This window comes from Cyprinodon variegatus, unplaced genomic scaffold, assembly GCF_000732505.1.
Source record: "Cyprinodon variegatus isolate N-32 unplaced genomic scaffold, C_variegatus-1.0 Scaffold157, whole genome shotgun sequence".
Lineage (NCBI taxonomy): Eukaryota > Metazoa > Chordata > Actinopteri > Cyprinodontiformes > Cyprinodontidae > Cyprinodon > Cyprinodon variegatus.
Window position 1 is genome coordinate 1,201,190 of NW_015150610.1, and position 13,466 is coordinate 1,214,655.

General features: G+C 40.0%; 1 protein-coding gene across 2 annotated transcripts in view; it reads left to right on the forward strand.

The window, feature by feature from the left end:
• The window catches only part of slit1 (slit guidance ligand 1), a 112,318-nt gene that overhangs the window by 74,578 nt on the left and 24,274 nt on the right, over positions 1–13,466 (forward strand). For both annotated transcript variants that reach the window (XM_015377669.1, XM_015377670.1), the window contains exons 9-15: positions 534–681; positions 4,667–4,738; positions 9,014–9,085; positions 9,173–9,244; positions 9,408–9,551; positions 12,007–12,170; positions 13,155–13,178. In XM_015377669.1, the coding sequence (XP_015233155.1) occupies positions 534–681; positions 4,667–4,738; positions 9,014–9,085; positions 9,173–9,244; positions 9,408–9,551; positions 12,007–12,170; positions 13,155–13,178 (696 nt within the window). The remainder of the gene's footprint in view (positions 1–533; positions 682–4,666; positions 4,739–9,013; positions 9,086–9,172; positions 9,245–9,407; positions 9,552–12,006; positions 12,171–13,154; positions 13,179–13,466) is intronic.

The window sequence follows — 13,466 nt, forward strand, 5'->3', positions numbered from 1 at the left end:
GCTCTATTTAAAAGTTGCTGTTTGCAACGCTCATACAAGCTTACTTTCCAAAAGAAGATTCCACTTTGTCCGACTCACCACTGGTAAGTGGAAATGGTGATGAGCAAATTGGACGGCCGTACATAAACATATCACCAGAATGTCACCCTACATAATTGTTTTTTTTTTCCTGCCACTCCTCAATAAAAAGCCCAAATCTTTGAGTGCTTGACTACTGGTGTTCATGTAAAGAGACTCTCTTGTCTAACCTTGGAATTGTTTAGACTGCAGTTATTAGGTGTATCTTACGGGGGCTGTACACAAAGACATCCCACATTTTTAGGAATTCTTTTCTGTAAGCCATGTATATCTTTGCTGTCATGTGATATATGACAGCAAAGCCTGCACTATCTCCAACCTGAACATAAAATGGAACCATTTTTCCTTTGTACTTCTATGACAATGTAAAACAATGAACTTCTGTAAGAATGTTTTAGTACTGTTTGACCTCACTTCTTTTAAACCTAATTTTTCCTATGTTTTTATCTCTGCAGGGCATCAGGAGTCTTCCAGCCCGCAGCCATGCAGTTCTGGTGGAGGATCCTGCCCTGCCATGTGCACCTGCAGTAACAACATAGTGGACTGCAGGGGGAAAGGTCTAACTGCTATTCCAGCCAATCTGCCAGACAGCATGTCAGAAATGTAAGTGAAGTGTACACATGCACGGGATATGTTTGAGCTCACTGGAATTAATTAGTTCCATTTTTCAGACTTTGTGTATTTGACAACTTGTCTTTTTTGAGGAAAGAAAGGTTTGTAATCATGATAATCTGAACTGATTTTTTTTATTCTAAGCATGTTTCCCAGGACATCAGTTTCATGTTTGGAGAAAGATATTCACTTAGAAACCTTAGACTGAAATCAAATCTTCTTATCAGCGTGGGATGCTGTAAACTTCACAAAACCCCCCTCGCTAACATCGCGCCTTCAGTTTATCAGTCCACCAACATCTGCCTTAGCATTAACTGTTCACGGCCCACATGCTGTAGAGTAATTCCCAGGAATGCATGGCTAAACTTTTCAAATAAGTCATTTTACTCCCTCTATCAGAGATTTCATGCCAGTGGCTATCTGGAAGTCTTCCACAACACTGTGATTTATGTCCAAAGTGAAAAATCTGAGGTATTCGAAAAAATCTAGCCAGCATGTTGCATGTTCTTCTGAGGGGCAGTTTCTAGGTCTCTTCGTCCCCATGAGGGTGTGTTTATAAATACTCAGCTAGTGTGAAAGTCACAGATCCCATGTTCCCCAATAACCCTGACCCATTTCTACTGCACTGGTGCACTAAATATGATCATTTAGAGCAAATATTCACAGCTCTGTTTGTGCCCATCATATAGACTAACGACCTATGCCATGCCACTATATAGAAAGTTAGGTTATATAAAGGTATTCAAAGCGCCTGCCTTTTGACTCACTGCAATTAAACAAGACTGATATCTGCCCTTATATGTTCACAAGCCACAAAAATACAAAAAATGCATTTTTTCCCATGTTTTTTTGGTCTCCGTAACAGAAATATAACTTAGTTATACATTTCAAGCACAAACTGTAATTGTTTTTTTTGGGTGCTTCTGAGTGACAGACCAAGACGAACTGTAGCGGTGGAGCAGAAAAATAAAACTGCATCACCCTGAACACAAAGTGTTCCCAGTGAAACATTGTGGTGGATGCATTGCCCTGAGGGAATGTTTCCTTCAGCAGGGAAAGAGAGGCTGGTTAGAGTTGATGGGAAGCTACGCAAAGGACAATCCTGGATTGAATTTTTGTTTTAGAGGCTATAAGATACTTAAGAACGCTTAGACTTTTGATGCACAAAGCTGGTTGAGAAAAACCACAGATTTTTATTTGTAAAAAAAAAAAGGAAAAGAAAATAAGTTTTTCTCCTTTACATTAATGCTTTTGCAAGACGCTGTATATCAGTGTTTTCTATGGGAATTGTGATCAGTGAGCATAACTAATGGATAAACAGGGAGACAGTTGAAAGATGAATATCCCATGCATGCATTTTATTGACAGTAGATCCTCTGCACAGCGGATGAGCACTGACATTTTTAAACTTTCCGTACCCTCCACATGTAATTGATGCTTAAATCTGCCCTGCTTATAAACCTTTCAGTGTCCTGATTTATCGTTTACAAGACAAGCACTCATATCATTTGCAGTCCTTCTACCCTGCCCGTCAGATCCTTTAGAGCCTCAAATCCCACGATACTTTTTACCTTACTCTTTTTCTTTTTCAAGATTTTTACCATCCCACCAAATCACTGTGGGCACATTTTATGGAGCTATATTAAGAGTGGAAATAAATTAAAATAGAAAGTGTTAGGTTGGGCAGGGGGGTCGGTTTAGTAAGCAGCAGGTTTGATCTGTGCTTGAAGTTCATTATAAAATCAGCTTCAGTAACAGGCTGGCAGGTTGCTGCATATCAACGCTGCCCCAATGCCTTGTTAATGAGCTACTCACAAAATCGCATACAAACAAAAGACGCATGCATGCTGCTCTCATTATGTATAAATCTGGGAATTCACAACCCCCCACCCCCTTTTCCTCCACCCTAATGAGTGCTGCGTTTATGGATGTGGGGTTTCGAGCTGTTCTTTGTATTCTTTTTCTCGTGAAATGAGATCTGGTTAGCCTAAACACCACCGCAGCGGATTATTATGCATCATAGTCTCTGTTTGCACTGACAAGCCCTGCCATAAAACTTTCCCCCCTGCCTTTTATCTGCACTGCTGTGGTCCTTCATTCATTTCTGACTCCTGCACACACCAGTTGAACACCCAGAGGCGTAATGGGTTTCCCTATAATGAAAACGCTGCTCAGATCCTGATGAAAAGGATGAAGAAAACTGATTGGATTGACACAAACACCAACTCACAAGCAGACACACATGTTCAGGCTGACGAATGGGATAGAAACCATTGATTTTTCTTTCTCCAGGAGAATTGTTTTTTTGTTTTTGTTGTTTTTTTACCTTTACTAAATGGAAAAGGTTACTTCTTTATGGATTGCAAAGATTAAGTTGCTTGCTTACATCGATCTGCAAAGAGCAACAATGGGAAAGCTGAATCATTGATTCAGGGTGTGAGACTTTAATGGTTTCACCGTTTTCTTAGTGAACACACCCAGAATACCGTGGCACATCGGGACATAGGTACACCAACATGGAAACCCTTTTTTATAAAGTGCCAGACTGGTTTGGACCAGTTAGACGGGTTGATGAGAGAAGGCGCTAAAGCCACTTGGCCTAGCACTCTGCCACATGGGGAGGGCAGAAGAACCACAGTGTTGTCACTTCATACTGGGACAGCTAGACAAAAACAGAACGGGGGAGCTTGTCCACCACAGGAATCTGTGGTCTAGAGTCGCTGCTATCCCAAGTATGTGTATTGCACTCCCATATCGCTGCATAGGCTCTGGATGCTCTTTTTTTTGGGGGGGGGGGAATCCTGCCTGAAAAATGTTGGAAGCTTAACACTGCTAAATGACTGTGGCCACAGTCTAACAAAACATTTACCCCCCCATGAGTAGACATAAACAAGAGGCCTAAGAGGCATGTAGTTAAATCCGAAATGACTAATTAAATCATGTGGAAACGATTCCCTGCCAAGATGTTGAATACTGAAGAAGCTGGTGGTTAAATCTGTCTCCGACCTTACTGAAGATTTCAGAATGTTCCCCATTTTTCTGTGGCGACAAATAGCAGTCTAATGATATTTAGATGCCTTAGCGGCTGCGGGGTGAGCGCGGCTCGCACAGGCCCATGTGCTTTTGGTCTGCAGCCAGTTCCCCCTGCAGGAAGGCGCAGTGCTGGAACAATCCAGACAGGCCTGCAGCTGGCTTCCTCTGGGCCCTGCTAAGCCCCAGCAAGGACAGTTTTAAAAGCTGTGAACTGACCTGCAGATAAACAGTCCTCTGCCCGCTACAGCGGGGATTTGTTCTGGAGGTTGAACTCGTTCCTGAGTAGCAGCCCGAAACAACACATGCATGCCCATGCTAATGGGGTTTAGGGGATTCTGTTTCTGTATGACCATCTGACGCTGATTAGAGCCTGTTACCGTTATGTTCAAGATGGCCAAATGTATGTTTGGCAGTGTATTAATTTTGAGCTTTGACAGTTGTTTTTTATGGTGAGCTTTGTCAAAATCTGTTCGTATCAACTTTTCCTGGGCTCCTAGGAAAAAAGTAAACTCTAAGAGGTCATATTTTATCCAACAGCAAAGATTTCAGTGGACACTTTGCAAAGCACCCAGAGGATAACCACAGTGTTCACATGAACAAGTGAGATCATTATTGATTTCATGAGCTCATGCACGATGGAAACTGTAAATGTTAAATCAGGAAGAAATACATCTTATAGCTTTAACACCCTCACGCAAAGCGCATTGAGCTTTTTCCCCCTCCAGTCCTTTTCCACATCACTTTAGTTTTCAGAATGTTTATTGGTTCTGTGGATGTTATGACTCCAGCGTGCCTGGACCGATTACAACTGCGAAATAGATCCTTTCTAATATAATCAGCCCAATCACTGAGGGTCAGAGGTGATTACTCAGCTCTGTTGCCATGGAGAAAGCTATTGTTTAGTTAACTAATTGTGTCACCTCTCCTCTCTTCTCCCTTCCAGACGTCTGGAGCAAAATGGGATTAAGTCTGTTCCTCCCGGAACCTTCTCTCCCTACAAGAAACTGCGCAGGATGTAAGTAAAGCCGAATGTTCATCTCAGGGCTAAATGATACAGATGGGAAAAAGACTCTGGAGGCTGAAAAAAAAAAAGCCAAAATTGTCAGTCCTCTCATCCCACTTCCAAAGGCCATGCAGTATTTATTTTGTCTGTGCCTTGAGAATGTAATCCTGTTTTCAGTCTTGGGGTGGCATGGACAGCTAGGAAATCGTACATGTGCATAATAGCAGCTCCAATTTTTTTATTGCTGCCCGCTGGTATTCCCCTGGCTAGCATTGTGTCCACTCTGCCTATTCCCTGCTGGAAGGATGATGAGGGGACAGAGGAGGAGTTGGAATGAGGGCTAAAACCTCTCTCTCTCTCGGAGTGAACAGTGACAAGCTGGTGGTTGAGCCAGCTGTCCGGTCACCTTGCCAGCAAACACCAGCCAGCCAAACCTCCAACACCAAGCGGTCTGACATACATACCAGGAGGGATATGAAGGAAGTGGAAGGTTGGGGAGTTTCTCTGCCTCTTTTCCTTTAAGGTTTCTCATAATTTTATAGTTCAACTCTAGGGACAAGAAGAGGATAAGATCAGGTGAATTAAGTCTGTGAGACAGTAAGCAGGGACTCAGAATTTATTGTAGGTGAAGGGAATTGTCAAAGGAAAGTTTCTGTAGTTCAAACTGAAATAGGACTGTGGGGAATGTTTCAGGTGATAATACTTTAACCAAAAGAAACAAACCAAATGCTCTTAAAAGTTCATATTTCTGTACATTTTTCATGCTCTTTCAGCTTATGAATACAAGCTTGAAAATAATTTGTTGTTTCTGAATGTAACAGACCATTAAAAAGTACTGCATTGTTGTAAAGTAAACAGAAAACAATGGTTTTTTTAATGTACTTTAACCCACAGGAAAATAAACTAATATGTGCCGTCAGTACCATTTCTAAACCTATGAAAACAATTGCCTTTAGGGGTCAGTTAATTAGTAAAGAGAGATTTTCTAAGTGTAATTTAATCCTGCTGTTATGTGAAGGCCTGAGCAGCATCATGAGGACTACTGTATGGGTTATAGCAGTCAGGTCTCAGATAACATTCAGCTGAGGTAATTTATTAAATAATCTTAATGCCTTGAGTTTTGAAGATGTCCAAGCCATTTTCAAAAAAAAAAAAAGGAAAGATCATGACACAGCTATCAAGACATAGTTGCCCACCTAAACTGCCAGGCCAAAAGTGTAGAGTACTAACAAGAGAGGCAGCCAATTGAAACTTTTGAGAAGCTACAAAGATTAGCAGCTCAGGTATAGACATTGAAACTTTAGTCATATGACTAAGTGAATATTTAAGTCAACAAGAGTTTCTACTCGGTCTGCAGGCAGCAATCTTTTTTTTATTCATCAAATGTCTAAGTCAGAGACATTTTCGTGGACGGCCTCAATATGGGGATGTTTGGTTACGTTTTCATGGGCACTCATATTGTAGCTAAAACTTACCACATTGGAGCTTTGCAGCTAAGCTGCACAGCCTCTGAGAGCACAGGCGCTCTGTCTGGTGTATGCCATCGCTTATGTAGCCAATATGCTGCGATCAGGACCGTTGAAGGGTCTGTGGCCCTGTGCCAACCTGAAATGAGTCAGGCCCTGCCCTCTGATATGGAAGTGTAACTGAGCATTAATAAAAAGTGATTTGTACTTTACCTATTTTAGCATCCACACCTCTTCACCCAGCCTAAATTTTCCGAAGGGAATTTGTAAACACGTGGAGATATGGTCCATAAATATCACTGCAGTCGACACACAGTGAACAATTCTCTGAAGTAAATGACTTTCACTCTTAGAAGAAACAAAGAGGCTTTGAAAATGTTGGAAACAGCTCTGTTTGCTATTTCTACCTGTACTGTGGCTTTCAGTCTATGCCCTAGACTTACCCCTACAGTCGACAGAATATTAGGCATGAGGTAAAGCTGAAGGTGGAATAAAATGCTGCAAACATAAACCAGGCTTAACAATCACAGCTCCGTCAATTTTTTCTTGGCCACACAAGTAACGTAGAACACTTTATTTTCAATAAAGTTAAATTCATTTCAGTTTATTTATATAGCACCAATTCACAACACGTCATCTCAAGGCACTTTACAGTTTACCACATCATATAGTAAAATTGATTCAAAGTTTTCTATCTAAGGAAAACCAGTTGATTGCATTGACTCATTGACTCAAAGGCAATCTCTCACACTAAGCATGCTTGTTGTGGCAGTGGAGAGGAAAAACTCTCTCTCTTTTAACAGGAAGAAACCTCCAGCAGAACCAGGCTCAGTGTGGCGGGCATCTGCCGAGGCCGACTGGGGTTCAGGGAGACAGAAGCAGAGATATAAAAGGGGACTGTAAAAGGCGGCCCCATCTAGGAAACACACAGCGAGGCAGACGAGCTCTGAGCCAGCTCCCATGTCAGAGGATAAAGAAAGCACATCCAGGCAATCACAGTTAGAGAAACAGGACTACACTGAAAAACAGGCCAATGTCACAGCAGCACAGCTGATATTTCTCCCCAGGATGGCGTCACAGCCGAACAGGAACAGACGAGGCTGTGTAAAACTATACACAACATATTCACTGCACAGGAACTCTAAAGAATGAAATGAATAATGCTCAGAAACTGTTCGTGAAAGGCAGCTCTGTCCTACATAGTATCTGATTGGGCTGATAAATTCATCCAATGATTCCCAGAGTGACTTACTGAATTCCTCCTTTATTTTAATTTCCTTTCTCCAAACCAGATTTTTGCTTGTTAAATCAGTTACATCCTCTTATACTTATACTTGCTTTCTCCCTCTTCTTTCCTATGATAGGTGTAATGACATTAACGATAAAAAAACAGCTACATTTCCTGGATTTTTTTTTTATTTACTTTTTTGTGTCCTTGACAGAAGAAATTCAGAAATTGCAGCCATGAGCCTCTGTGTGTTTTCAAAGTTCTTACAGCCTGTGGCAGCTCTTCTTTTCAGCTTGAATTGCCTATGCCAAAATCGTCAGTCAGTGACAAACGCGGTAAATGCTGCTGTAAATGCAGACTACAGCGTAAACGGAAATATCAAAAAATTTGTTCAAATGTCATATTTCCATTATTGAAAAAATTATATTGCAATATATTGATATTGAGTTATTGTCCTATATTCAGATAGTAGACATACTGCCAATGACCTGTAGCTGTAGCCAACCTTTCTGAAAAATATTAATCCATAGGAGATAAGATATCTTGTTCATCATTCTTTTCAGATGAATATTTAACTTCTCCTTTCATTCCCTTCAATATTATGTGGTGTTTTGTGTTGGTGTATGACATCTCTGTTGATGAAGCTGGAAATGTACTGGACCTTAATTGTATGTGTCCAACACTTGGTAAACAGTGTGTATACAGTGGCTGTACATTATGATAAATACAACCATAGTGTTGCTTGATTCTCAGAAATGGGAAACTATTCATATTATATAAAGATTGTTTGAGGAATCATTCTTCAGGATTGTCTAGTTTATAAAGCCAACCACACATTTACTTCCACCTTCCCTCAGTTTGAACGACCTACACATGAACCACTCGTTGAGACAGGGATGCTAAAACAGCCCTCACATGTCGACACACACACAAACACTTCAATGTCTGAGTTTACAGACACACACCGATGCATACGTTGGCCACCAATCTTCGATTTCATTTCCAGGAAACCTCAGCACTTGCAAGAAGACAAATGGCTCCTTATTTAACTGTTACCCCCAAATGAGAGAATATCCCTCCTCCTCACCACATGATGATTTTCCTTCAAAGGTATCAGGTCTACTGGAGTACAGTCCACATACTCCATTGAGTTTCTTTCTCCATATGTCTTTCTCCCTTTCTTTCTCACTGTTCCTCATTTACTTTTGCATTTACTCACACAGACAGACGCACACATAAGCTCATGGGCACAGAGGCTTAGTGGTTATCCTGTGGTGAGAGGCCTGTGGATCCTATTAAAATTGGTGATGTTCCGAGGCAGTCTACTGTATCTTGCTTTGGATTTCAACCTTGCATCACATTCTTACACACCGCAGTGGAAGATTTGGTTGTTAGGCCACAAATAATGCAAGCAAATGTTTAGATTGGCTGCAAGGTTGAATTCAGGAGTGGTGCCATATAGGGGACTGGCACCTATGCACATCCAGTTTAAACTTCACAATCTTTCAACCTTACTATGATGTTAAAAGCTCTGTTTATTGGTCCTTTGCAGAAGACTTAAGTTCTGGGTCTGACACTTGTTTTTGTACACAGAGACCTGAGCAATAACCAGATCTCAGAGATAGCTCCTGATGCCTTCCAGGGCCTGCGCTCTCTCAACTCCCTGTAAGTAATCCAAATCTGAGTTGGAGCATAAAAAGCTGCTTGATTGTAGTTTGTTGTGTCTATAAAGTCCATGCCCTGAATCTGCAGTGTGCTGTATGGAAATAAGATCACCGACCTGCCAAAGGGTGTGTTTGATGGCCTCTACTCTTTGCAACTGCTGTAAGTCAAACTCTTGCACACTTTGCTGATTCTCTCCAGACATCCTGAAAAACAGGAATGACTTTGAAATAAACCTTGCTTAGATTTTACAGGTATATTTGGAGATATTTTGACAAGCTGCCTCCCCCTTACTCCTCCTTATGTTATAATTTTTTTTTTTTAGGCTGCTGAATGCCAATAAGATTCATTGCGTTCGTGCCAACGCCTTCCAGGATCTGCAAAATCTCTCCCTACTATCGCTGTATGACAACAAGATCCAAACCCTTGCCAAGGGCACCTTCACATCACTACGAGCTATACAAACCCTGTGAGTCAAACACAAACAGATTTACTCACTCTGACACATGCTTAGCCCTTCACCATAAAGCATGAGCCAATACAGGAGGCGTTTACTTGCAGGTCTGTGTAATAACACAGAAACGGTATCATGAAGTGGAAAGTAAAAATTATTCATCTTCCTTCCAAGCACACGCTGAAAGCTGGAAATCAACAACCTCATTTATGGTTCCTTGCAACTCTCCTTGTACTTTTTGGTTCATGTTGCCACATTGAAATCACAATTTCAGGCAAATTTGAAGGGTTTTTTATGTAATAGTCAAACACAAAGTAGAGAAGGGCTATGAAAAAGAAGAAAAAAAAAACTTTTTTTAACAAATGAATTGAAAAAAAGAATGGTGCTCATTTTTATTGAGTCTCACTGAGTCATTTCTCTTTAAAACCAGCTGCAGTTACAATACAGCTGGAAGGTTATTTTAGATATTCTGCATCTCAGTTCTGCACATCTAGACACTTAAGCATTGGCCCAAATCTTCTTCACAAAATAGGTAAGTTAGATCAGAGAGCCTCTGTGGACATAAATTCATAGTCTTGCCACATAGTTTGTTTTGCATTTAGGCTATAATGAAAATGGTTCAATTTAAACTTTTCCACTGAAGCTTTAGAGAATTGTTTTGGGCTCTTGTCCTGCTGGACAGTGAACTTCTGCTCCAGTTCCAAATTGTATCTGCCTGTAACAGATTTTTTTTTCTATAATAACTGTGACCAACTTCTCTGTCCCTTATTGAATTTTGCTTTGCTCTGTGAAAGGTTGGAATATCTAACTTCATCTTTGACCTGTTTCCCGGGTTCCTTGGTTGGCCTGTTTACTTATTTTCTCTAACAAACCTCTTTGGCCTTCACAGAACAGCTACAATTACAGCCAGATGAAATGACTTCTTGGCAGACTCTATTAACTAATTTGACTTGTAAAAGCATTTGGTTGCACTGGATTTGATTTAGAGGTATCATAAATTACATTTATTCAGACCACGATATATGATCCTGAATGTCAAACTAAAGTCCTGTCCAAAGATCGTTGCAGTTCTTAGTTATAACTGTATTTCATACTGCCTTTTTTTTCAGAGGGTTCATTTAGTGACTAAAAAACTATTTCACTTCAAAATGTAAACCCCAGCTGATATGCTAAAATAGCAGATTATGAATGATGTCAGCATATATGGGAATCCACCTGTCATTGAATAAAAAAAAAGAAGGAATCATTGAAGGAGCTCCTTAAACACTGTAACTCTGATGAAAAGCACAGTAGTGAGCTGAACAGTAGAAGAGGGTGTAGAAATCTGTAAGGGAGAGGATGATTATTTTTTAAATACTGAAGGAAATCCTTTTTACATCCTTCGTCTAAGGGCAGAATAATGCCCAGGAAGTAGACAAATCATTATTCAAGTGAGTTACAAAGAGAGGATTTCAGAAGACACACATTACCGCTTACAACCCATTCATGTTCACAAACAGCATGTGTTTGACCCAATGAGTTCTTTAACAGGGCTTTAAAACTGACAGTATGATGAATGTGTCTGAAGGCAGGCATGTCTGTACGGTATGCAAGGGGAAAAGTAAAATGTTGCATGTAAAATATTGTATAAACAAAACAAAAAAAAATAAATCATTAGTGAACTTGATGTCAAAACTAACCATTTAAAAGAACTAAATTCCAGTTAGCATAAATTAAGTTTTAAAAGTGATGGTTGAACTGTTGGTTGATAAAACATCTCAAAGTTTAAGACTTGCTTCAATAAAATATTATGGTTCTAAATACAAGAGTTGCAATTCCAACACTTTGTTTAAAGAAACCCAGAATAAGTCATTTTCATTTGCAGTTTGTCACAAGCTGTAAGAGGAACCTTGGCAAAATATAACTAAGAAGTTTCTCCGGTCAGATTAGACCAAAAATAAGTTTGTTGTCCTACATCCACAGTGGTATCTGTGTGGACTAAAACTAACACTACATGTAACACTGAATACTCCCTCCTCATGATGTTAAATGATGATGGCAGCTTCATGCAGCAGGACCATAAGCCAAAATAATATACATTTAGCTCTACTGTTAAGGTTTAGATTGGAAAAAATGCATATCACACTTTTATATTTTATTTGTGTAAAATCTTAAAAGAATATGTCACTTGAACTTGCAATTATTCAGCATTTGGCCTCATTATATACCCCACTGCAGACAATACATTGAAATTTGAAGTTATGTGATAAAATGTGTAGAAAAGTTGGGGTGTAAATATTTTTTTTACAGTTCATAGATTGTGTTTTTACTAGGAGTAAAACACTGAAATAGTAAAAAATGGTGGTCGGAATATTTCTCTTGATAATCTTCTAGTAATGCTGACAGTGGTGCTGCTGATTCCCCACAAAGCAATGAACTTTGTGATTTCTTTTTATTCTAGTTTTTGTTCACCCATTTATCTCCCCTCCAGACACTTGGCCCAGAACCCATTCATTTGTGACTGTAATCTGAAGTGGCTGGCAGATTACCTGCGTTCCAACCCTATTGAGACCAGCGGTGCCCGTTGTGCCAGCCCTCGGCGCCTCGCTAACAAACGTATCGGACAAATCAAGAGCAAGAAATTCCGCTGCTCTGGTAGGCTCCAGACATGTCCTCTGTCTATTCTGGTGGTATCTTGTTTATTGTTTTTACTTCTAAATCAAAACTTTGTTTTGTTTTCACCTCTTCTATCCTAACTTTACCTGTCTGGAATCATTACAGTTGAATATCTCTGTTTTTCAGTTTGTAATCTAGGTATTTTCTTAAAGAACATTGCTTTTCAAATGGTTTATTAAGAGTTATTAGAAATGCCTGCTGTTATTCCTTAATCAGTGCTCTCCTCCAGACTGACTTTTAGTTGGTTTCTCTTCACTACTCCTGTATATTCAAAATGAGGGTCTGATTTAAATGCTGACCACAGCTAGCTGAAAAAAAAGTGACAGTATCAATTTTTGGGGGCAAGAAAAAAAGTGACAGTATACATTTTTTGGGGCATTTATATTTTGGTATGGGTGATTTAGGTAATTTAACAAAATTTAGCACAATTTCCTTTAAAGATCGGTCTACTTGTTCACTGCTCTCTTGTCACCAGGCTCAGTTTCCTTCATTTTCCCTCCATCTCCCTGACTTCCCACGCCTTGTGCCCACCATTGTGTTTTTGCACTGTACTGTGCTCTCTGGCACCATGCACCACGGAGGTTTAACACTTTTTTAAAGCCTTGTTTGTTTGGCTAGACCCAATGTTAACGGGATTCCATGTTTTGCTTTCAACAGCTCCCTCCACTCCCCTCCCCTCCTTGACAATGACCTGCCTTTCATCCACCTTTCTTTATCACTGTCTCCTTTTTTTTCCTTCATGTCCCTCTTCCTTAGCAACAGCAAAATATTTACCACCATTGTGCTTTGTGACTAGTTTCTCCACATTTCCATAAACAGAGACAGTCACCGGCTTCTCTGTCTGATTGTGTGCAGTCATATATAAATTCTATATATGACTGTATTGATGCATAGCAGTGACATGGCTATGCATATCTGACCAACCTCACTGACATCCGTCCCTCTGTTTTTCCTCCATCACAGCTAAAGAGCAGTACGTCATCCCAGGTGAGTAGCTTGTAAATTTTCACACCTGTCATTATCATTAATTGTGAATCTTGGGTTATGCAGTCATATAGTGACATCACTCTGTTTCCATTGCTGTTCATTTTCATTGAAACACAATGAAACAATAGTTTGTCTTTCCCACCTTGTGTCATTTTGCAAGGATTTTTGCAGCACTGGAACATCCAGACCCTTAATAATGACAAAAAATATAATTTAAAGAGGTGGCCTTTTGTGTCACTGGAACAATAATATTGCTTTGAGATTATGTTTTTGTGTTGTGCTTTGCAA